Below are 25747 nucleotides of genomic sequence, written 5' to 3' on the forward strand. Positions count from 1 at the left end.
ATCACACTCTCTTCCCGCTCCCCCCACCCCACCATCAAGTTGCCGGATAAGGGACATTTCCCATCTCTTAAGTCACTCTTCAATTGTTACAGGTTTAATTAGTAAAAATGTTAGGCCATTCCTACTGTGACTGCTAACTAAAAGAACTGACTGTAAATCTCTGTGTGAATGTTAGATCTCAGATTCCAAATGACTGCTAAACAGGAGTTCTGAACACTTTTCACTATCACTATTTTTCAGGATGCCATGACACGGCAGAATTGTCAAATCTGCAGTGCACAGGTGCGGAGAAACTCTGGAAGGAATGAACTCAATTAATTTTGTGTAATATCAATGCACCTTCAATATGCTTGTAATGAAAAGGAACCAGCTGGCTACTATATAGTGTTTACAAGTTATCCCTAGACTGTTTTTAATTAAAATGCCTACTATGAGGTTAACTGTATATTATACAGTAACTGTGAATATGCTGATATTTTTCATATTCTATGTTATGCTACTTCCAATTTGCTAGATTGTCTCCCAGCAGAGTTATGTATTATTCACTGACATTATTGCCCTGATTCCATAACTTTTAAGCTTCATTTATAATAACACAATGACATAATGCATGTTCCAATAATTCATTCTCTGACTCACCATGAAAAAGCAATCTATTAGTATAATTTTTTCTGTATTGTAGCTCTGTGCATAATTTTCTGCCTTTGAAACAATTATGTCATCCTTGGTTCAGTGGTAGTTGTGAATCAGAAGGCTGTGGGCTGTAAATTGAAGGTTGTAGTGCCACTCCATAGACTTGAGCTTGTAATCTAGCTGACACTATTACATAGGACTATTGGAGTGCTACATTGTCTGAGGTGTTGTTTTTCACAATGAGATGTTAAACAGAGTCGCAGATTTCTCCCCGTTTGTGGATGTAAAGGGTTCCGTGGCGCTCTTTCAAAGAAGGTGAATTATTCCACCGTATACTGTAATAGTTAATATTGATCCCTCAAATAACAATCAATTATAACCCAGCAGGTTATATGATCACTGTCAATTTTCTTTTTGGGGCAGCAAGTCATTTGAAAGATGGCATCTATAACAGTACCACTCCTTCACTGCGGCACCAGAGTTTCAACTTAGATTTTGTAATCAGGGCTGGAATGATACTCAATAGCAGAACTTTCTGATTCTGGCACAAGATTACTACCAACAGCCAAGATAGTAATGTCAATCTTCAGATTGTTTGTTTACCATTTAAATATGCCTTGTACTTTAGGCCTACACCAGTGATCTAACTGAAGCAAATAAAATTCTTACAAAGCTCGACAGGGTTATGTGCAGGAAGAATTATTCCCAGTTGATGGGGCTGAAATCAGGGATAGGCCATTTCCTCAAAATGTGGTGAATCTTTGGAATTTTCTACGCCGAAGGGTTAGGGAGGCTGAGTGTATTCAACAGCTCAAATTAACGGATTTGTAAAGATAACAAGTGACATGGGGATATTGCAAGAAAACAGCAATGAGACTGATCAGATGTGATCTAATTGAATTTCGAAGCAGGCGCTGATTTACTGTATGACCTACGACTATTTCCAATGTTTCAACCAGGCATTTTAAATAGATTATAAACTACTACTCCTCCTCCACCACCACCCCCACCTTTCTAAAGAAAAGAAACCAAAGACTAGAAATTTTTCATTTTCATTTACAGCCATTTGCCAATATTGAGCACAATTCTCCATTAGTTTTGCCTGTGCAGGGCCGAGCCTTTTTGTTCTTTACTCGTTCTTTTGATGTGAATGTTGCTGGCAAAGCTAACATTAATTGCCCATCGGAAGTTTCTCTTCTAAGGCTGAGGGACTTGCCATATCACTTTGAGTCAACTATTTTGATGTAGTACTGATGTCACGTATAGGTCAGAGCAGATAAAGGGTGCAAGATCAGATTTCTATGGAGTCATTTTGGTTATTGGTCCTGCTTTGCCTCAGTATTGCAGCATTTTATACTTAATTTTAGTACATGACACAATTTCTGTGTTAATCCACCACTGATTACCTGGATTTATTTGGTTTTAAATTTTGTCACCTTGATTGAGAATTTTCCAAAGCTGCACTGTACCCTGCTATTTAGAAAAAGAAAAATTCCACTGTCCAGCTTGAGAAAATGTCTTAAATATATGAACCTGGTTAATTGTTTAAATTAACTTTTATTACAGATTCTACAATGAGTTGTGCAAGCCTTGCTTGAATCTGCAGCAAAAAAAATGATTTTAGATGTTGGGAGCCATGAAGGTACCAAAAGTTGCATATGTGTTTGTCCTTTTCGTATGCATATTAATATATGTGTATCAAAAGAAACCTTTTCAAAGAACACAGAATGGGCTCGGATTCGTCATGCAGGCGACACTCGAACAACCTATGCCTCAAGACTTCTATGGAATCATGTTTGATGCTGGCAGCACTGGGACACGCATCCATGTCTTCAAGTTTACCAAGTTGCCAAATGGTAGGTATTCATTTCCAGCTACTTTGCAAAATTGCTAAGATGTGGATACTGATACTGAGAAACATGACGCCTGCTACAATACTTTTTACTGTAATTAGTAACTGTAGTTTGAGTAATAGTGCTGTATGGGGAGGTGATGGCCTAATGGCATTATTTTTGGACTGTTAATCCAAACACCCAGTTAACGTTCTGGGGACCCATGTTTGAATCCCGTCATGGCAGATGGTGGAATTGAATTCAATAAAATAAAAACAAATCTGGAATTATGACAATGACCATGAAACAATTTCACTAATGTCCTTCAGGGAAGAAAACTGCTATCCTTACCTGGTTTGGCCTACATGTGACTCCAGACTCTCAGCAATGTGGTTGACTCTTAATTTAGGGATACGCAATAAATGCTTGCCTAGCTGGCGACACCCTCATCCCGTGAATGAATAAAAAAGAACTGTTTGCAACTTAGATATAGTAAGAACTGCCAATGCTGGAGTCCGAGACAAGTGTGGAGCTGGAGTAACACAGCAGGCCAGGCAGCATCAGAGGAGCAGGAAAGCTGACGTTTTGACCCTTTTTTCTGAAGAAGGGTCCCGACCCGAAACATCAGCTTTCCTGCTCCTTTACTGTTTACAACTTAACGTCCATAATACCTTTCTGACTTTGGGAGACTGAGATTATTGGGTCAAAAATCCCAGAACTCCATAACGGCACCATGGGTATGCCCACACGACAACCGTTTAAAAAGGCAACCTATCAACTCTTGTTCAAGGGAAATTGAGGATGGAGAATAAATTATGTTTGGACAGCAATGCCCATATCCCATGACAGTAAATAAAATTATTGTATATGTAGAACGTGCTGTCGTCCCCTTGTATAAATAACTTGCACCTTCCTCTCAATTCAATGATCTGAGTCTTCCTCAAATTTCTAATAGTAAAACCACCCACCCAGGCTTACTGTGAGAGCAAATTACTGCAGATGCTGGAATCTGTACTGAAAACAACAAAATGCTGGCGATCAGAGGGTCAGATAGCATCCATGGAGAGAAAGCAAGCTAACGTTTAGATGAAGAGTTATCTAGACTCAAAACGTTAGCTTGCTCTCTCTCCGTGGATGCTGTCTGACCCTCTGTAATCTCCAGCATTCGTTGTTTTTCTCCGGTTTACTGCGAATCAGATTCCAACATGGTCACATGACTCCTTTCTTCCATCTACGTTACATTTAGCATTACTGTCCCAAGATATAGCAGCGTTTAAATCTCTCAATTGTTACAATATAGACAAATCTTTAAAAGTGACAGGACATGTTATAGTTGCTTTTTTTCTTTGGGCATAAACATGCCATTCGTGGCTTTACAATTAAAGGTTTGGTGAGGTTGTTGACTTGCTCGCCAAGCTGGCTTGTTTTTGTTCAGATGTTTCATCACCATGCTAGGTGACATCATCAGTGGAGCCTCTGATGAAGCGATGTTATTCTACTCTGCTTAGAATTTATACTGTCCAGTCCATTAGGGTGAGTAGTGTCATTTCTGGTTTTGATCTGTATGGGTCCAATTCTATATGTTTGTTGATTGAAGTATGGGTGGAGACCCATACCTCTAGGAATTCCCGTGCGTGTCTATCTTTGGCTTGGGCTACTATCATTACCTTGTCCCAGTTAAGCTGATGGCCTTCATTGTCTGAATGTACCGATATTAAGGAGAGTTCGTCGTGCCGTTTTGCTTCTAGTTGATGTTCATGTATTCTGATGGCTAGTTTTCCATCCTGTTGGTCCGATGTAATGTTTGTGGTAGTTGTTGCATGGTATTTTGTAAACCACATTGGTGCTGCATATTGTGGGAATGGGGTCTTTAATCCTTGTAAGTGTTTGTTGTAGAATGGCTGTGGGCTTGTGGGCCACCATGATTCCTGGTGGTCTTAGGAGTCTTGCTGTCAGTTCTGATATGTTCTTGATGTAGGGCAGTGTGGCCAGTGTGTTAGGTCGTACTGTGACCTCCTGTTGTTGTCTACTGAGTAGGTATCTGTGGATGAAGTTGTGGAAATATCGTTTATAGTGAGGATTTTGTATAGGTGCTCTTCCTCTTTTTCCTGCGTAATTCCAGGGTGTTGTGGTGTGAAAAGCAACCCATACTGATCAAATCCTCAACTTTCCCAGCAACCACCCCAACATCCACAAACAAAGCTACGTTAGAACACTATTTAAACAGGCCAGGACACACTGCAACACCCCGGAGCTACGCAGGAAAGAGGAAGAGCACCTATACAAATCCTCACTATAAATGAATATCCCCACAACTTCGTCTGCAGATGCCTAGTAAACAGATAACAGGAGGACACAACATGACCTAACACATTGGCCACACTGCCCTACATCAAGAACATATTGGAACTGACAACAAGACTCCTAAGATCAGCAGGAATTATGGTAGCCCACAAGCCCACAGCCGCTCTACGACAAACACTTACAAGGATTAAAGACCCCATTCCCACAACATGCAGAACCAATGTGGTTTACAAAATACCATGCAACAACAACAACAAACATTACATCGGACAGACAGGAAGGAAACTAGCCATCAGAATATATGAACATCAACTAGCAACAAAACGGCACGACAAACTGTTCTTAATATTGGTACACTCGGACAATGAAGTCCATCAATTTAACTGGGACAAGGTAACCATAGCCCAAGCCAAAAATAGACATGCACAGGAATTCCTAAAGGCATGGTTCTCCACCCATACTTCAGTCAACAAACATATAGAATTGGACCCCATTTACAAACCCATAGAGATCAAAACCGGAAATGACACCACTCGCCATAACGGACCAGACAGTATAAATTCCAAGTGGAATAGAATAACATCGCTTCCTCTGAGGTTCCACTGATGATGTCACTTAGCATGGTGCCGAGACGTCTGAACGAGAACAAGCCAGCTCGGCGAGCAAGTCATCAACCTCGCCCACAACCCAAGCTACTGATCTTTGCCAGAACTTTAAAGCTGTCATGATTTGGAACGAACTGGCTGAAAAGATGGACGCAGATTTCACAGTAATATTGAAAAGAGAATTGGGTATATTGTGAACTTGAAAAGGAAAAATGATGCAAGTACATCGGGAAAGACCCAGTGTTCTGACTAATTCAGTGGCGCTCTCGTATGGAATTTGCAACACACAGGCCATTTGGCCCAACCAGTTTATGTTGACATTTATGATCCAAGAGAACATTGTACCACTCTCATATTCCACTTCTATCAGCATATCCTATTTTTTTCTCATGAATTCACCTAGTTACTCCTTAAAAGCCTCTATGCTAAGTGCCTCTAAACTTGTGTAAACACGTTCCACATTTTTGGTACTCTATGTATAAAGAAATTTCTCTTGAATTCTCTATTGGATTTTGGATTCTAAGTAAAAAGATCCATATGTTCCCTCCATGTTGAAAAGTTCTCTGTCTTTTATTAAAATTTCAATAATTACCGAAGTACTTCCTGTGACCCCTGGGCTTCCCTTTTGTGTGTTCCTGCAGAGCTGACTCACCAATTCAGTAACCTTTTAAAGAATCTGAACACACTTCATGATCAACTGCTTTAATGTTAAAGTTCCATCTCTTAACTTGAGCCTGGTAAACAGTGGACAGGCTTAGAAGGGTCAGGAAGTGGGTTACTCTGTAGAATTCCCAGGCGCTAGCTTGCTATTGTAACCAAGCATTTCTTTTACTAGTCCAGTCATGTTTCTGGTTAATGGTATGCCCTGGAATGTTAAAATTCAGCCATTGTAATACCGTTGAATATCAAGGTTAGATGTTTAGCCTTTCAGTGGGCAGATGTTATTTTCAACTTATCAGACCAAGGTCTGATACAATCTATTTCATTATTTGAGTTGAGAATAGTACCGAATACTTCATTTTCCACCTTGTTGAGTTGGTGCTGGTGATGGTGATGTCGTTGTACAGGAACAGCTTGGCATTGAGCTCAGCTAGAGCCAATCTACATTATGTATATCTTGAGGTTTTTTTTGGAATCCTTTGATATGCTCCAGTGTGCTCGGTCATTTCTTGATCTAAAAGGAGTGAATCAAATTGTTTGAAAACTGGCATGAATGATAAGGAGGACCATAGGAAGAGGTTTGGCAGAGCAGGCATGAAGGGACAAATGGCCTATTCCTCCCATTTCTTAATTATGTTCTTATAATCTAGACCTGTGTTGCTTCACCACTTTGGCACCTCACTTTTATGTAAGTCTGACTGTTATGATCCCAGCTGATATTACTACTGGACAAGTTAATTCACAGAATGAGATCTGTCTTGATGAATTGCATTTGTTTCTATTTTAACATGGCAGTCTTTGACTGAAATATAAACACACAGGTTGAAGATTTGATTTTTAACACTGAAACAGGAGTGTAATGTGCAGAAAAAGGAAAAAAAAATAAAAATGATCTGCACACAATTTAAAAGATTTCAAATACCCAAAAGTAAAAATCCCATCTACTCCCCAACACCATCACTTTACAGTTAATCAAAGTCTAGAGAAATTTTCCTTCCCTATCAAAACTTTGGTTTAACTGCTTCTTTCCAGTTCTGGTGTTGTGAGCTATGATGCCTTTATCTTTGACTCTTACAAATAGATTCTAATCCCAAATGCAAGGTAATGTATTTCAATATTTTCTTTCTCCTGTTGCAAAATCCCACAATATAAACAAACTTTCATTAACTCGGCAGGAGGATTTCCATCAAAGCTTAATGGTTTAAAATCATAGTTATGGAAATACTGACCTAGTTGGTATTGAATCCCTTCACAAAAAAAAACACAATACCCATCTGCTGTTAGTTTGAAATCTAAACTCAAAAATATTTATGTATAAATCTCACACCTCTCTTCACACATTGTCCTGGCATCCTCACTACATTTCTCTTCGAACCAGGGTTCAGTACCCTGATTTGATGGTGATGTCAGAGTGAGTGAAATGTATTCCATGAGCTTATGGATTGTGCTTGAATATAGTTAAATGGCAAATGGCCCACTGCACTCCTCATTTTCCAATGTTGAGCTAATAGATCAGTTCTGAATTAATCCAATTAGCGTGCTAATAGGATCACATTAAAGGGTGGCCTCAGTGTAGGGGTGGAATTTTATGTCCTTGATAGTATATGGACTATATATGTCATGGCTACCCAGGATACTTGCTGCTTCCAAATGGGTGGTCAACTTGGTGGAGTATTAGCTGAGGGAGGGTGGTAGGTGTAATCAGGATGTTTCCTGATTTAAGCTTCATGAGACTTCATGAGATCCAGAGTCAATGTTGAGGACTCCCAGTACTTCCCACTCTCTTGCATAATGACTGTGATACTACCTCTGATAGATCTATCCTCTATCCTGCCAGTTTGACAAGATGTTGCTAGGGATAGGGATGTCTGGGAAGTTGTATGAAAGGTATGAATACGGTGTACAACTGTAACTTGTTGTCTGTGTGACTAATTTTGCTTTCCTAATTTTGGTGCAAGTTCCCAGACGTTAATGGGGGTCACTTTATAGAATCAACTGGATTACTTTTGCCTTTATCCTACCTAGAATGATGCTGGCTAATTCATTTGGTTGCGGTCATGTTTGACTTTTAATTGAGATTTGATACAATTACGAGTGAACCTCTTCACTACAGGTGAAAGAGGGCAGACTGCATAAGGTTGATGGATTTCCTTACTTTAAGGACAGTGAACCAGATGTAATTTTTGACTTCACTAATTTTATAGTCACTAAACTGTTGCTAGCTGCTTATTGCAGATTTATATAAGGATTTAAATACCCAATGATTTGAACACACAGCTCCAAATCATTAGTCCAGTCCTGTAGATTGCTAGCCTAGAAATGTAACCTTTGATCTCCACGCATAGTCAGCGGAGCTGTCTATGAGCATTATATTGAGGGTCGTCTGCCCTCTTGACTGGATGTAAGACACTTCAGGGCGCTACTTCAAAGAAAAGCTGTGCTCTCTCTACTGTCTTTTTAATGCTGAACCCTGTTTTTACGACCATTTGTTGGCTTAATTTTCAGCACAAACGTTTAAATCAGAATGTTTTTTAAAGTATTTGTCCTACACTGCAATGGTATGACTTTCAATGTGTAGGCTGTTAAGCATTTCATTATTTATTGCCTGCATTTGTAACTCGGGCTTCGGTCTTTCAATGGTTATTTCTTCCTCCTGTTCCAAAATCCCACAATATAAGCAAACTTTCATTAACTCTGCAGGAAGTTTTCCAATAAAGCTTAATGGTTTAAAATCATGGTTGCGGAAATACTGACCTAGTTAATATTGCTGCACGCTCTCATTGAAATGAATTGTACAGTTGAGAAATCTAATCATCCAAATTTCTAATTTTGCGATTCCTTTCAACAGAATCTCCTAAACTTGCAGATGAAACATTCAAAGCTTTGAAGCCAGGATTGTCGGCATATTCTGATGAGCCCCATTTGGTATTACTTTCTCTTAGTTTGTGCTTCTTATCAGTTAACAAAATGTTACCAGCGATGCTTTGTGACATTGTCCATAGGAAAGGCTATAAACAATAAACAAGCCAGCCTGCATCTACAGAAAGAGAAACAAAATTAATGTTTTGGTCAATGACCTGAAATGGAGGATATTAGAGATGATCAACTTTTTGAAAGACTGTGTTAAAAATTGTTCTTTGATAGGATGTGGGTTACTGACAAGGTCAGCATTTGTTGCCATTCTATAATTGCCCTCAAGACGGTACTGGTAAGCTGCTTTCTTGAACCACTGTCTATGTGGATTAGGCACACCCACAATGCTGTAAAGAGTGAGTTTGCAAATTTTAATCCAGTGACATCAAAAGAACAGCGATTATAGTTGTCAGGATGGTGTGGCTTAGAAGGGAACTTGCAGGTGGTTGGGATCCCATGTATCTGCTATTCTTGTCTTTCTAAGTAGGAGAGCTCAGAGGTTTGGAAGTTGCTATCAAAGCAGCCTTGCTGCAATGTACTTCATTTATGGTATGCACTGATGCCATTAAATGTGGGGGTGCATGTCTAAGTTGTTAGATGGGATGCCAGTCAGTTACTCACTGCAGAAACACCAGTCCTGTCCTTGTAGTTGGAGTATGTATATGCGTGGTCCAGTTCAGATTCTGGTCCATGGTAAACTGCAAGATCTTCATAGTTGGTGATTCAGATATGACATTTCCTTGAATGTCAAAGAGAGATTGCCAACAAGAAAATATAACAATGGATATTGTCTGGCACTTTTGCAGCATGAAGGTCCTATTGCACATGGATGCAGAGATGGCAGGGGACAACTTGGAACTTTTGTTTGTCAAAAGATTAAATAGTTGCAGCAGAATAGTGGGAATTGGGGTTTATAAAATGAAATATTTGGCAAAATGAAAGTTTCTCTACTCCATGACTATTGCCGAAGAAAATCAAGCATCCCAAGTGTATTGAGCGCCCAACTCTGAGCACGAGCTTACAACTGTCATACCAGAGAATCTACTGTAATATCCTTTATTACAAGTTGTTTCCTCACTACTAAGGCTGTAAACTGCCAAACCGAAGGGTGAAGTGCTGTTCTTGAATTTATATTGAGCTTGAATGAAACAGTGTAGGAGGCCAAGGACTGTCCAATCAGACTGAGATGTGTTGGATAATTGACCAATGACTTGAAGGTCGGGTCATGCTTACAAACTGAAGGTGGTCTTCAGCTAAGTGATAAGTAGTGGAAAAATACAAAGTAATTTTTAGATTGTAAAATTTATTTTCAGTGAAGACACTATGAGCCTGAAGAATACAGAATGTAGGGGAGAGAGAGGTGAAGATTTGTGGTTTTAGAGATAAATTACTAAGGCAGTGTAAATTTGATATGGATGCATTTTGATTTAACCTAGAGATGTTGGAGGACAGATGAATAGTGATCAGTCTGCATTTGTAATGGCATCTTTTAGTGTACTAAAATGTCCTAAAGTGTTTCACAAAAGTGCAAGACAAAAATGACAGTCAACAAGATGAAGAGGGTTGGCTGAATGATTGACTGAAGAGGTAAGTTTTAAATGACCATTATAAAGGATGCGATAGATGTTGAGTAAAATTCCAGAGTTAAAACTTGATCCTTTGCCATTGGGGTGAAGGGTAACAGGAGATACACAAGAGACCAGAGATGGAGGAATGTGGAGTTGACCGGGTTAGAGTCCTAGAATCTTACAGGAAAAGTGAAATTGTTTGACTTGACTTGACTTGTCATGTATGGACTGAGCCTTTGAAACAGCTGTCCAACTTAGTCCCAGGGTCCAACTTGCTCCCCATAACCCTGCAAATCTTTAATCCTGTGGAATCTGTTTCCACAGCTCTTTCAGGGAGTGCATTCGAGATCTTAAAAGCCCTCTGTGAAAACAACCTCCTAACTTGCCATCTAGTTCTTTTGCCAATTATTTTCAATTTTAAATCTAGTCGTTTCAGGACATAGTTGCTTCCTTACTCTAACAAAGACCCCTCAAATTTCAATATCTTTTGTGAGATCTTCCTTTAATGTTTGTTGCCCAATGAGAATAATCTTTATTTCTCCAAACACTCAACTGAAGTCTGTTTTCTCTGCAATGAAGCTGGTTGGCCTCCTGTACCTTATGCAAGACTTCCTATTCGCCCCACCCTCTGGTTCCTCCTCCCTTAGGAACCAGACTGAAGCTGATAAACTAGTTTATGACAAGTGTGACACAGTCAAAGCTAAATGGCAGATTAGAGACATAGCCACTGAATCTTTGAGTGTATTGCAGTGCAGAAGCATAGTGCACACTTTGACACTGGGATATTGTCTGTATCAGACTAAAACTAGGTGCTTTGTTGAGTTGAGTCAGCATACACAACATCTATCGAGGGCTGCAGTTTTTGGAAATAACCAAGTAGTGTTTTTGTGACCTTTTGACTTGCTATTAAGGTCATCAAATAATATGGTATGTCATTGCATAAAGAGACATCATGAATATTTGGTACCGGGACTTTCAGTCCGATCACTTAGCACACGCATAAAGACAAGCTCCAGTGCCTTTCCAAGAATACCAAACAAAATCAACAGGGACAGAAACATGAAAAATATAGCTATTGGGTATAGCAATTAGGTAAATGTGCAATGTTTTTCAGCACTGGGCTCAACAATAGTAACTACAATAACACAGTCAGGCTAGTCAGCACTGAGGATCTGCAATAATAAAAATAAACAGGAAATACTCACCAGGTAGGCAGCATGTGCAGAGAGAACAAGAACTAATATTTCAGATGAAAATGTTTTGACAAAAGTCATCGACCTGAAACTCTCTTTCTCTCTTCACAGATGGTACCAGATCTTTCTAGTATTTCTAGCAGTTGATTAACTTTGGATAATCAGAAACTCCATTATTTTGCTTTTGTTGAAAGATCTGCAAATTTCAACTTGGTATCGAGAATCTATTCACACTAGCCAGCACAGAATAACATGTAAGCCACCCTGTCTGATCTTTAAAATTGAGAGAGCCATCAGTCTTGTAGTTTAGTATGTTCCTTGGATAAAAGTGCCCCAGCAAAAAAAAACTAGAGTTGTTGAAAAAAGTGGCACAAAATTTTCCCTGACAAGTGATAATCTGACACTTTTTGGACTCTGCTTCTTTGGTGATAGTCTGGGTAAAACAGCTGAAACACCTCTGAGGATGGGATTAGAAACTGCCTCAGCCCATGTCCTGAAAATATACGTATTATTATGTGAAATAACTTCAGAGCCCCTTATTGAGGGGCTGGGTTTATTGCCATAAACTACATTAACATGGAGGTTTTTGATCATGATGAAAAGTTATCTACAAATGCTGAATCTAATTACAACAGTCTTTGTGGTCCTCAAAAACTAATCTTTTTGAGATTACAAGCACAGAACTGTTCCTGCCCAGCTAGTACAGATTAACAATGATGCATTGACTTTTGGATTTTTGATGATAATTTCAAGGAGGTAGAGTGATCCAACTCTCTTCACTCAGAGTGGTAGGGGTGTGGAATGCATTGACAGAGAGGGTAGTGGAGTCGGACTCATTAGAGCCATTTAAGCGGCTATTAATAGGCATATGGATGATAGTATAAGGTAGGGGTGGAGGTTAGATAGACTTTGGGTTTAGGATAAAAGTTCGGTACAACATCGTGGGCCGAAGGGCCTGTACTGTCCTGTACAGTTCTATATTCTATGTTCTGGCACATCAGTCACTAAGGACAATAGATTAACTTTGGATTATTTGTGGAGTGTTATTGAGTGATAAATTGATACTGGTATGTGTGTGATAGACAACATTGTGAACACATACATTAGGAGTAAGGAGTAGGTGACTTGCCCCTCAAGCCTTCTGCGCCCTAATAGGATCGTGGCTGATCTGACTATATTTCTACCAACCCTGATGGCCTTTCACCCCTTGCTTATCAAGAGCTAGCTACCTCAGCTTTAAAAATATTCAAAGACTCTGCTTCCAGTGTCTTTTGATGAAGGAAGTTCCAAAGGCATTGAACCCTCTGAGAAAAATTTCTCCTCATCTGTGTCATAAATGGGTGACCTTTACTTCCAGATTCTCTTTCAGGAGGAAATATCTACTCCACATTCACATTCACCGTGGCAAGACACCTCAGGATCTTATGTTTCAATTAAATTGCCCTTTCTCTTCTAAACTCCAGCAGATACAAACCTATCCTTAGATAACACGGTGTAGAGCTGGATGAACACAGCAGGCCAAGCAGCATCATAGGAGCAGGAAGACTGACGTTTCGGGCCTAGACCCTTCTTCAGAAATCTCTGATACAAGTCTATCTACTATCTACTATCTCTGATACAAGCCTATCCTTGTTTCCTTGTAAGACACTCCACCCTTTGAAGTATAGTCTAATAAACCTTCTCTGAACTGGTTTTGATGCAGTTATATCCTTAAATAAAGAGACTGAAGCTGTATGCCCCAACTATGATCTCCCTAGTGCTGTGTATAATCTCCCTACTTTTGCATTCAATTCTCCTTAATAGAGTATCACGTTTTGTTAGCTTTCATGTGCTAGAAAACGCGGATACCTCTGCAGGTCAGAGCTCTGCAATGTCTCCTCATCTAGATAATATGCTTCTTTATTATTCTTACTGCCAGAATGAACAATATCACATACTCCTATATTGTGCTCCATTTGTTGAAGCTTCATCTGTTCCCTTAACATTTCTGTATCCCTTTGCAGCTTCCTTATATCCTAAACAAAACTTACTTTGTATCATCAATAAATTTAGCAACCATGCCATGGCTCCATTCATCCAAGTTATTTACATAAATTATAAAATGTTGAGGCCCAGCACTGATACCTGCAGCACACCAATTATAATATCTACTGTTTCCTGAATGCTAATATGTAATAAAAATGGAAAGAACTGCAGATGCTGAAAATCAAATAAAAACAGAAATTGCTGGAAAAGCTCAGCCGGTCTGGCAGCATCTGTGGAAAGAAATCAGAGTTAATGTTTTGGTCCAGTGACCCTTCCTCAGATTATTTTTTCAGTTTCAAAATCTGAATTCACAGGTATGCAAATACTGAAAATGTTTTATTTCAAGCTCTATCTACTTTGAAGAAACTGTTGCAAGCCTCATAATCACCTTGATGTTCACACCTGAATTGTACACTTTCTTAACTTAGTCATGTATCACCATTTTTGTGTTGCTACTAAATCAAAACCCAGAACTCTCCAACTTACAAGCACTGTGGGCGCACCTTCATCACATGGATTACAAGAATCCAACAAGACCCACCACCACTTTTGAAGGACAAATACTCACATTATAGAAACAAATGTCCTAAAATCATCTGTACAGGGGTTCCCAATTTACAAACATCCAATTTAGAAATACTTATACTTATGATTGCAATCCTCTATGTGGTTATAATTTTAAAGACCTGACATGAACGTTTTCTATCCTTACGTACAGCTGCTTTCCATTGTCCTGCAGTGTGTTCCGACTTGCGTACAATTTGACTTGTGAATGGTTTTCAGAGTGGAAACCGTTTGCAACCTAGGGACTGCCTGTAATACTAAACCACTATCTTAAAATGTAAAGACTGCAAAATGATAACGGACTGTTAGTGAGAACCACAATACTGGTGTTGAAAAGTCAGTATTGAACCATGACTCTAAACACAAATGAAATATATGCTATTTAAGAAACTGAAAGGGTACCAATAGGTGGAAATCTGCAAGTACTTACTGTGACTGCCTTGAATTAAGACTTTAAAAGTTAATACTGAATTTGATAGGCAGAAATAGTGCATGTATGCTGTCCAGGCAACACATTACTGTTTATAGATTTGAATTGCTATTGAAACTTATTCTTTCAGAATTAAATTCTTTTTAACTGAGACTTGTTTTTTTTAACATTGGATATGTATTACAGGCCACAAAAGGCATCCAGGACCTATTGGACATTGCCAAAAAGTCAATTCCTAGGAACGTTTGGGCAAGCACACCTTTAGTACTAAAAGCTACTGCTGGTTTACGTCTGTTGCCAGGAGTAAAAGCTCAGCACTTGTTGGATAAGGTAACTCCACTGAAGTAACTTTTTTTTTATTAACATTGAAGAAAACTTTAGTAATTTGGAGAATTTACATAATACATTTTCATAGCTTGTTGTGAAGAAGTAAATGATGAAAAAAGCTGGCTGTGGAATGTGTAGGAGAACTGGTCTGTGCTTCACCAGCTTGTTCATCTGTCCCAAAACAAATGAGGTATTTGTGCTCTGGATTCCTGAGGTTTGGGCAAAACTAGTGGCGGGGGGTTACATGGGGGAACATTGTTTAACTGTGAAGCTGTATTCCTGCATTATACTGAATTGTTTTGTTGCCACTTCGTGTATTTGTGGCATTGTTCACGATGAGTCAAATGATGCAAGAAAGTTGCATTATGTGAATGATACCATTAGTCATAGTGAAGGACTGTTCTTAGTTATTTTTTTCTGTGCTTTCTTTTGTGTCACTTTCTCTATCTTGATATTCTATTTTTTAACTGTCTCTCAACCAACCGTATGACTGCCCCATAATTTTGCATTGTCCAATTCATTTATCCAATTCCCACCTTAGCTAACTTAAGGCCAGCTGACCTATTAGCTGAATGTTTTTGTATTAAGAAGCATTTTAGTCACGTTTGTATGAAGTTATTGCTTCTTTCTTATCCTTAATGTTTTCTTTTCTCACTGTCTCCCTTCTGTCTCTGTGAAACTCTCTCACCTGTGTGCCTTTTACTGATGCATTCTCTAGTACAGTTTTTTTAAAGGTTTAGGGTATTCAGAAAGCTGAGAGGTTAAAATGCTCTGCTGCTTGAATTTCTTGAAAAGATACTGTAACAGCAATGATAGATATGGGATTGATGGATTTGGTTAGATGTCTTGAGTTAGGAAAAGGCCATACCAGGCAGCATGTCTGTGTGATTGTACTACGAGTAATCAGAGCATTGGGTATGAGAGAGCTGAGGTCTGGGAGCCCAGTGTGATCATGAACTGGGACCTTGAGTTAGGTGAGGTCTGGGAACAGCAGTGAATTAGAGATGTCAACTTAATGTCATCAGGATAAAAATCCAAATCCTTATAAAGAGAGAGAATAGGAGAACATCTAGAAATTAGAAATATAATGAATAGTCAGCAAGAATTTCAAAAGGGAAGTTTTTGCTTGACCAACCTTATTGAATTTGTGGAGGTAATAAAGCGCACAGTAGTAAAGCAGTAGATGTAATTTATCTGAATTCTTAAGTCCGAGAATGTAGAAACAGGACAAAAAACAAATGGATTGCTAGTTAGTTTCAAAGCTTCTTAATGCGAAAATGTACTCGGCAAATAGGTTAGATGGTCTTAAGTTAGCTAAGGTGGAAATCTGACAGAATGAAATAGACAATGCGAAAATTGTGGGACAGTTATACAGTTGGTTTAGAGACAGTTTAAAAAACAATTAGAATGCATAGATGGAGAAAGTGACATATAAAGCAGAGTGGGAGTGAAGGATAATTATTCAATGCTAGAAAGTGGTTTCCACAATGGAGAGTGCTGGGACCACTGTTCACAATTTACATTAATGATTTCTAAATTCATGGATGGCACCAGGTTTTGAGGGCAGACGGTAGGTTTCAGGGATAGTCAATACTGAACAAGACTGCAACCAATTTACAAAGGAGATTAATAAACTTGTGGAATTGACAAATAATTGACAAATGAAGTTCAAATACAAATGTACGAGACTACTTTTAGTAGGAGTAGAAGCATCATTGATTATGTGGAAGTGCAAATCTAAGTAGAATAGAAGAACAATGGGATATTGCAATACAAATACACTAGTCACTTAAAGCTGAATTACAAGTTAGCAATACCCAAAAATGCAAACAAAATTGTTTTGTTTTGTTTCTAGAGGGATAGAATTGAAAAGTAGAGAAGTTATTCTAAACCTCTGGTGAGCCTTTGTTAGACCAGAACCAGTGCATTGCATGATGTTATGCTTTAACATTTTATGAAAAGGACATAAAAGCACTGGAGAGGATACAGAGAAGATTTACAAGGATGATGTCAGGAATGGCTATACATATTAGGAAAGAATCGACACGATGGACCTCTTTTCTAAAAAGAAAAATGGGTGACCTAATAAAAGTAATTAAAATAAAATTATGAAGGGTTTTAGAAGTGGATACAGGGAGAATGTGGGGAACAGCATGACTAGAGATATCAATAAAAATATAGTCATCAAGAAATCCAATAGGAGATTCAAAAGAAACATTTTTACCCAAAGAGTGATGGGAATGTGGACCTCAATACTTTGGTGATTGAAGTCAACTATGTAGATGCATTTGAGGAAGTGAGATGAGCATATGAGGGAGCAGGGAAAAGATGTTTCACAAAGATCAATTTGGATGAGAAAAGATGGCAGGAGGCTTGAGCAGGTGTTTAAATTTGGCTTGGTTGGGCCAAATGGCCTGTATCTGCACTTAGTATCCTATCTAACAGTTCAGATGGGGTAAGTATATTTGGTATAGATAAAATTTCATGAGACCACCCATCGCAAACCTAATCAAAGTATGTTTGTGAAAGATACCAGCTTGCTTTCTTCAGATTCTTGCATTGCAGAGGAGGACATCTATTTCATCATTCCTCTGTCTTCCTTTTGAAGGAGCTTTTCCATTAGTTCCAGTGTCCTTGCTGTCACTACAGATTTTTCTTTTGAAGTATATAGCCAATTTTCTTTTGAAAGCTAATACTGAGTATGCTTTCTCCATGAGTCAGTGCATTCTAGATCAGGCTGAATAATCCAATGCATGATCTAAAAACTGCCACGTGCAGGGTGAGTAGTGTTGGATGGATAAGTTGTTTGTAAGTTTGTACACTCCTCTCACACCTCACCGTTGCCTCTGCACATCTCTTATGAAGTCCCTTAATGCATTAGGTGCCTTATCAAATGAGCTGCCTTTGTTTTGGTCAGAGGCCAGGCTGTCCCACAAGTTGATGAGTATGCTTGACCTCTTCAATCATTAAGTTTTGAGGACATCCCAAAAGTATTTCTGCTGTGTTCCTGTGAATTTCCTACTATGACAAGTTCAGAATACTTCAGGAATCTGCTATCAGGTATGTGAATGAAATATGCTGTTGAGTTGAACTGGTTTTGAGTGATTATTTCCTCTTTGCTTGGCAAGTTGGCTTGAGAGAGGACTCTGCTGTTGGACTGCACTTTTTCCTGCTAGGTTTGAAGGATCTTGTGAAGACACCATTGATGGTACATCTTCTGTGGTTTGAGATGCCTGCAGTAAATCATCCAAGTCTCTGAAGTGTGGATGAGTTATTGTAAATTTAGTCTCCGGTTTGAGATCATGGTGTGCCAATACTCTTTTCATCAGTTGGCCAAAAACTCAATTGGTACATTGAAGCTGTTAATGAATTTTATCCTTCATGTCTACCTACATCAAGAGAATGCTTGTAAAACATGAAAAATGGTCCACATTTTCCAGGACCTCATTGGGGTACTTAATTGACAAGAGAAGGTGTTTTTCTGTGGGAGCTGGTTAGAAGAAGACTTAATTTTCTGGATGTTAAATGAAAGATGCATTTTTCATATAATTTGGAGGAGGAGTCATTAATTAGGTGTCAGGCTAATGGAGATGAAAGATCAGATACGGCACTTACTGGTTCAGTAGTAATCAGTACCTGTCATGGCCAGATGCTGTGAACATCTCTATACAGTGCCAGTGTTTGGACAATGAATGTTGCCATGAGGTGGTCTTGTCTTGCAGATAAAATATGCTGTTGTTACCACCAGCTCATGTTCTAGACATTTTGTCAGAAGGAGGATTTTGGTGGAGTTTGCTTTCTCCTTCCTTGCTTGTCATACCCTTCCAGAGATTTGCATCCTTTCTGACTCTGGCTTTGTAATTTCCAAGGTAGATTAGTATTTTTGTCTGGGCTTTGGACCAGATGGTGCTTAAAGTTGATGTCGAACTCCTCTTTGCTGTCATCTATTGCCTCAACTTTAGGAGCAGATGTACTGCTGACAGTGGCATGCTGACCCCTTGTTAGGCTGAGCTGGGAGGTCTAGTATTTTTAAATAGGATTTAATTAACAACTGCCTTCTTTTCAAGGTTGTTGCATAATGTTATAAAACGTGATATACACCAATTGTCACCTTCAAAACCTCAAGATGTTAACTGTGCCAGCATTCATGCTGCGCAGAATAGAATTCTTTCTAAATTATTTTCTGTTTCCTAGGTACCACTCTGTATCTGTTTTTGGATTTTGAAATTGGGTGATGTGCTGTGATATCTAACCACATTTGCACATGCATGGACGTGCCTTGGGGCAATTAACTCTCAATATATTCAATTTTTTGATGTTTATTGATCTACGTATCTAAAGGTCCCACTGTTGTTAAAGTGTGAAACTATGATACAATGTGAAAATCCTTCTGTATCTTGCTTAAAATACAAGGTATGTGAATCCTTAAAGCATTAGAGCACTTCATATCACAGGGTAGGTATAGATAGATTTGACTTCTAGCATTAGCCTCTCAAAGCATGCTACTGTCTAAATCCATATATATAATAGAATAAATGTCATGGGGTCAGTTATCTGTAGCTTTTTGGCTTGAAGAATGACTTTGAATTGACTTGGTTTGCACAATACTGGATTTATTGTGTTAGTGATTTGCCAAAAAAACACAAGTTAATGGAAAAGATGATTTAATTAAATACTTTGTATTTACTGAATCCTTTTTTGTAGGTAAAGGAAGTATTTCAACTGAGCCCTTTCCTAGTAACAAATGATTGTGTTAGTATCATGGATGGGACTGATGAAGGTAGGGCACTGGCTCTTAGATTATAACTTGCGTTTGAACCTAGAGACAAATCATGTCTGTGTTTAAATATTCTCAACATCAAATGTTGCTTTATAAGGTATTTTCTCCACCCTGCTTCCCCTCCATTCTTCCCAAAATATGCATCTCATTATACCACTCGTGAAATGCACTGATTGACATCTAGCATAAACACAAAGCTTCTGCATTCCTATGTTGTCCTGCTAGATTGAAACTGAGACCTTGCACATCTTTGAAGGTTTCTGCTGGCAGTTCTAATCCAGCAATCCATGTTGTGGAAAAGAAATAACCACTTCATACCCCTTGGTAGAAGGTCTTTCTACTGCTGAATGCCACAATCACAAGATAATTATAAATGAAAGAGGCCAGTCAAATGATCTTGGTTCAAACATCCTTCTATTGCTGTCTGACTCTTAATTGATAACAGGATTTTTGGGTGTCTAAAGCAATTCCTCAAATTGATCAGACTTTATGGAAGAAAACATAAATCCTGAATTTGCTGTCATCTTCTTGAATGTCTCGTTTGCAAACTCAAAAATTACTGCTATGCCCCTTCAAGTTTGAAAAACACAAGTTTCCCCAATTTTTCCTACTAATTCATATCTCCTCTGTAATGCTCAATGTCACCTTAATTCCTTGACTCCAATTTGTCATTTAATGTTGCAGCAACTTGCCGGCATTTTCCTGTTTGTCTGCACACCACTGATCAGCTCTCTGTGGTTCCTCATATCCATCTCACATGTATTGTCACAGACTCGTACAACCTGGAAACAGAGCCTTTGGTCCAATTTTTCCATGCAGACCATGTATCCTGAACTGAACTAGTCCCATTTCTCTGCGTTTAGCCCATATCCCTCTCAACCTTTCCCATTCAGGTACCTGCCCAAATGTCTTTTAAAGGTTGTAAATGTATCCACCTGTACCACTTCCTCCAGCAGCTCATTCCTTAGATGCACCACCTTCAGGACCCTTTTAAATTGTTAGCCTCTCACCTTAAATCTATGTCCTGTAGTTTTGAATTCCCTTACCTGTGGAAAAAGACCTTGGCTATTCACCCGATTTACGCCCCTCATGATTTGAGCCTGTCTAAGGTCAACCCCTCAGCCTCCACTCCAGGGAAAATAGTCCCAGCCTTTCGTTATAACTCAAATCCTCCAGTCTCAGCAACATCTTTTGTAATTTCTTTCTGTACCCTTTGTAGTTTAATAACATCCTTCCTATAGCAGAGTGACCAGAATTGTACACGCTATTCTAAAGGTGGCCTCACCAATGTCTTGTATCACCACAACATGATCTCCCAACTCCTGTACTCCATGCAGGCTTTTAAAATAAATATGAAAAACATTGCTTCATAAAGAAAAGTGAGAAAGACACAGGTACAATAGGAGATGTAGAGGAGGAGAGTTTTGCATCAGGAAGGAAGGACAAGTGTCTGGACACAGGTTACAATGATAGCAGATGTGCAAGAAGGAGATGAAAAAGGAGCAGGGAAGAAGTAAAGGATGTTATAAGAAGACAGTTTTATTGAACTAGCTAGCGTTTTGAGGTGTGAGTAGGAATTGTATAATTTTCAAGATGCTGACCCAAGGGTTCAGTGACCACCTGTCATATTCTTAGAATCTGCACTGAGTGGAATTCAGCATTGATATTTAAAACCGCTTACCACTTCTGTTTCCAACCCTTAAATCTGTGCAGATTTAATTTGGCATCTCATTGTAAGTTAGCCACTCTTTGTAGTTTGCCTACAAACCTCCGTTGTGAAAATAGACATCATTGGCCTTCATTTCAGTAAATACTATACCATTGATCATGTTTATTTTCTCCTAACAATTGCCTTGTAATTGCAGGTATCTCTGCTTGGATTACTGTGAACTTTTTAGTAGGTAAGTTTAAAGCTTATATTTTTGTTTCTCTGTATTTTTGAATGTGGACTGAAATGGAAAAATTAACTGCTTAAAAAAAACCAACAATTGTTGAAGGATTGCTGCACTTTTTCAAAGCAAGTAACCCGACACTCGTTGTGAATACTGTTTACACAGTTGCTTGTTCAAGCAGTTTACAGATGAGCTGAAGGCAAGGGGTATGAATGGGGCTTTGGCTGCCAACAAGTAGCTGATTGGTCTGTGGACTACTCACTAGTTATCAATAACAAAGGTCTTCTGCCTCCCAACAACAATGTGATTGACTACTAGTTAGCTGAACAGTTGCAGGGTGTGAATGTTTTGGCAAAAACCATTAAACCTGTGGTGGAGGAGGAGCTGCTTTTGCTCTGTAGCAAAAGGCGCCTCAAGCCAGAAGATAGCCAAATTATTCGCCCCTTTCCAGTTCCTGTACAGTGTTACCTTTAATTGTTAAATCAAAGCTACTACTATCTACTTGATTTGTATTCAAAGCATATTAAACTTATTTTATACATCATGCACTCTTCATTTAGAAATGACATGCCATACTGAGGTGTGACTGGAATGTTATCTTTTCCCCTCACCTTCAATTTCCCAGTTTAGTCGTCTTTTTTTTTTCAAGGTTCCCCCTGCTGAATTTCTTCAGATCTCATCCTAGTATGTCATGACCTATATATAGTCTTCTCCAACCACCCTTCTGCCTAACTATCACTACTGCATCTACCCACCCCTATCCTCACCAGCTTCTTCAATGTCTTCTGATATGCTTGCTGATTTTCGCAGACAACTGAACTAGAGACGAGATCACATCAACACTCCTGTAAAATCTCCCTTTCTCACTCAGCAGGAACCCAAGTTCAACTTGCCAGTGACCTGGTCTGACGTCTGTTCCTGCAGCAATAATTCTCATCTGAATGTTACACTAACTGCAATGTGTGGCTGGTCAGCAATCTTCTGGGTTCTGTTACGACGTGAGAGCCTAAATAGATTTTCAGTTTACAGAAAGGAGGGATCCTCCTCTTTACTTTCTGACAGGAAATATCCAAGAATTATAATTAATCTTTATCTGACACCAGACAGGGAACTATGTGACTGACAATTTAAGGGACAGGTCTGTTTAATAGCTGCACGTATGACTGTTTCAGCCGCCAAAAATACCTGAAATACATGCGAGTGGAGCCTATACTTTAAGTAGATTTGTAGCTCAGGTTGTGGGTGTTGAGGTTGGTTGGCTCGCTGAGCTGGTTTCTTGTTTCGCAGTCGTGGAGTGCCAGCTTCCAGGAATTCTCGTGCTTGTCTCTGCCTAGCCTGTCCCAGGATCTTGGTGTTGTCCCAGTCGTGGTTCTCCTTGTCCATGTGGATTGAGATGAGAGTATTGGTCGTGTCTTTTTGTAGCCAGTTGGTGTTCATGTACTCTTGTTGTTAGTTTCCTTCCTGTTTGTCCAATGTAGCACGAAGCATGCTATTAATAAACACGTTGAACTCAACCCCATATACATTCCACTACGAAGGAAAAACGAAAGTGAGGCAATCCATCTCAACGGACGCCAGAGTTTAAAAACCAGGCGGGAAAACACACCGACGCTTCATCGGAGGCTGCACTGAGGATGTTACCAAGCACAGTAACGAAACGTCTGCGAAACAAGAAACCAGCTCGGCGGGCGAGCCAACCAACCTCAACGACCTCAAGACTATACTTTACATAATTTCCGCTTCATGTTTCATTTTTTATTGAAAGGCAATTTACCTAATCTTGAATTTATTTCAATATCTTTCCTCGTGATGAATTTTCAATGTTCAATGTAGCTTATTCTTTTCAGATAGCTTGCAAGGGGAAAAGCATAACACAACAGGCATGCTTGACCTTGGAGGAGGCTCGATCCAGATCACATTTTTGCCTCACAGTGAGGTATGTTTTTTCTCCATAAATTAGTCTTCTGATTAATTCATTTATATTTTTTAACCCTGACAGTTTTCTCACTGCCAACCCCCACCCTCTCACCTTTCCTGTGTAGATCAGTTCCTTGGCCATTAATTGATATTTAGTATTTAATTTTAAATAGTCCTTGTGTTAGGCGACTTGACCCCAGTGCATTATAATGGATTGTATCAACCCCAGCTTTGGCTGCTCGATAGTGACGGGTATCAAACTAAGTGAAACATCTTCATCCCAAAGCCAATCAACTGAGATCTGCTTCTTTGGCACGGTAAGGACCAGATCTGTGACTTCTCTGATTTGAATAGATCTGATGTTCATTTCAACCTCTCATTGTTCACCTGTTTTGGAACTGTCCTAATTTATCTATATGGTACATTTTATTCCATCATTTTCAAAGGCAGCGTTTCATTTAACTGTTAAGCTTAGGATATGATGTGTAATAAGTTAATTAACAAAATGTGTCAGTGGAATTGTTTATTTGTGTTTTATGAAAAGGTAGCTTTTAGCAGCCAACTGGAACTTATTTTCTAGTCTCAATACTTTTCTGGAAAAATACCTTTGTATTCCATAAAGTTGTCCAGACATTAAAATCATTGTGTCTGGTGTGTTTCAAATATGAAGCTGTTTTTCAGGATTCAGTAGTTCATTTACTGATCTAGATTAATTAAATTCCTTCATCTCGTAGTTACACTTGTTTTCTCTAGCAAAATCAGAAAATGCAAATCTCCCAAGATCACCTCCACAGGCTTAACAATTTCATTTGCAGATTCTCTCAATTGGAGATCGAGTCTATTTTCTGACATTTTTCATTGCAATAATATGTTCACATACAGTCCTGCAAAGTGGATAAAGAGTTTAATGTGAAGAAGGTTCCATAAACTTGGCTTGTACTCCCTTGGAGTTTAGAACAACATCAGTTTAGATTTCTACAGGTCCTTCAATGTAATCCCAAGGTACTTGACAGCAGCTTTATCGAACAAAGTCTGACACTGAGCCACACAAGGAGGAGAGCGGTGGAGAGTACAGTCTGAGAGTTTGAGTGTATGGTCAACACAGCTAAAGTAATGGCCGTGATTCTTGGAGTGATTACAGTTGGGGAAACACAAAAAATCAGAATCGGATGAGTGCAGAGATCTGAGGGCTGTAAGGCTGGAGAACAATAGAGATGAGGGAGAGACATGTCCTTAAAAGAATTTGGAAACCAAGATTCGAATTTTAAAATCTGGACATTGTATAGGGACCCAGTGTTAGTCAGCAAGTACAAGGTTGATGTGAATGGAACTTGGTGTAAAACAGGATATTGGCAGAAGATGACTGTATGTAGGACCGAAGACGGAAGCTGATCCAGGAGGACATTAGCATAGTAAAGGCTCATGGTAGTGAAGCTCTGATGAAACTGAAGTTGGGGCTGAGCCAAGTGTGTTTGAGATGGAGACAGGCAGTTTTGGTGAGCAGGTAGGAAGCTATTCCATGTGTTGCACAGTATATAAGCAGGTTAAAGCGATGTAAACTGCAACACCAAAATTGTGCATGGTATGATTTGGCCTCGGACAATGGTTCAGGAGAAAATCAGTTAAAGATAAGATGTGATCAATTCCAGATATTTATGATACTGAAAGGACTTGATAAGATAGATACAGCATAGCCATTTTTTCCTGGTGAGGAGTTTGGATTAGGGATGTACATTCTTGAAACTTCAGATGTAATGTTATGAGTGGAATGGAGCAGTCTTCACATGAGTTAACAGGAATGTGGAATACTTTAATCCCCCCCGCTTATCCAATGCACATGTAAATACTATGGATGCTGGGTCAATTGAAATGTTCAAGACTGAGTGATAGATCTTTGATATGTCAAGAAATGTGAGACAAATGGGGCTAAATGAAATGAGGTGCAGATCAACCACAATCTAATTCAGTGGCATAACAGGCTCAATGTGCTGAATGATTTCCTTTTCCCATTTTCCTGCCTAATCAGTTTCTTTATTCACGTGTTTATTTTGGTCTAACCTTTCAAGTAGTTTGTTGATCTCTCTTCTTCTCTCTTCCCCCCCCC

At 39.1% G+C, this 25747-nt stretch overlaps 1 protein-coding gene across 2 annotated transcripts in view; it reads left to right on the top strand.

Annotated features, from left to right (window-relative positions):
* Positions 1-25747, top strand: part of entpd6 (ectonucleoside triphosphate diphosphohydrolase 6) — a 55530-nt gene that overhangs the window by 693 nt on the left and 29090 nt on the right. For both annotated transcript variants that reach the window (XM_048600660.1, XM_048600659.1), the window contains exons 2-8: positions 241-282; positions 2200-2489; positions 8883-8959; positions 14914-15057; positions 19759-19834; positions 21700-21735; positions 23574-23662. In XM_048600660.1, the coding sequence (XP_048456617.1) occupies positions 2258-2489; positions 8883-8959; positions 14914-15057; positions 19759-19834; positions 21700-21735; positions 23574-23662 (654 nt within the window). In that variant the 5' untranslated portion in view covers positions 241-282; positions 2200-2257. The remainder of the gene's footprint in view (positions 1-240; positions 283-2199; positions 2490-8882; positions 8960-14913; positions 15058-19758; positions 19835-21699; positions 21736-23573; positions 23663-25747) is intronic.

Source organism: Rhincodon typus, chromosome 9 (genome assembly GCF_021869965.1).
Source record: "Rhincodon typus isolate 14 chromosome 9, sRhiTyp1.1, whole genome shotgun sequence".
NCBI classification, from domain to species: Eukaryota; Metazoa; Chordata; class Chondrichthyes; order Orectolobiformes; family Rhincodontidae; genus Rhincodon; species Rhincodon typus.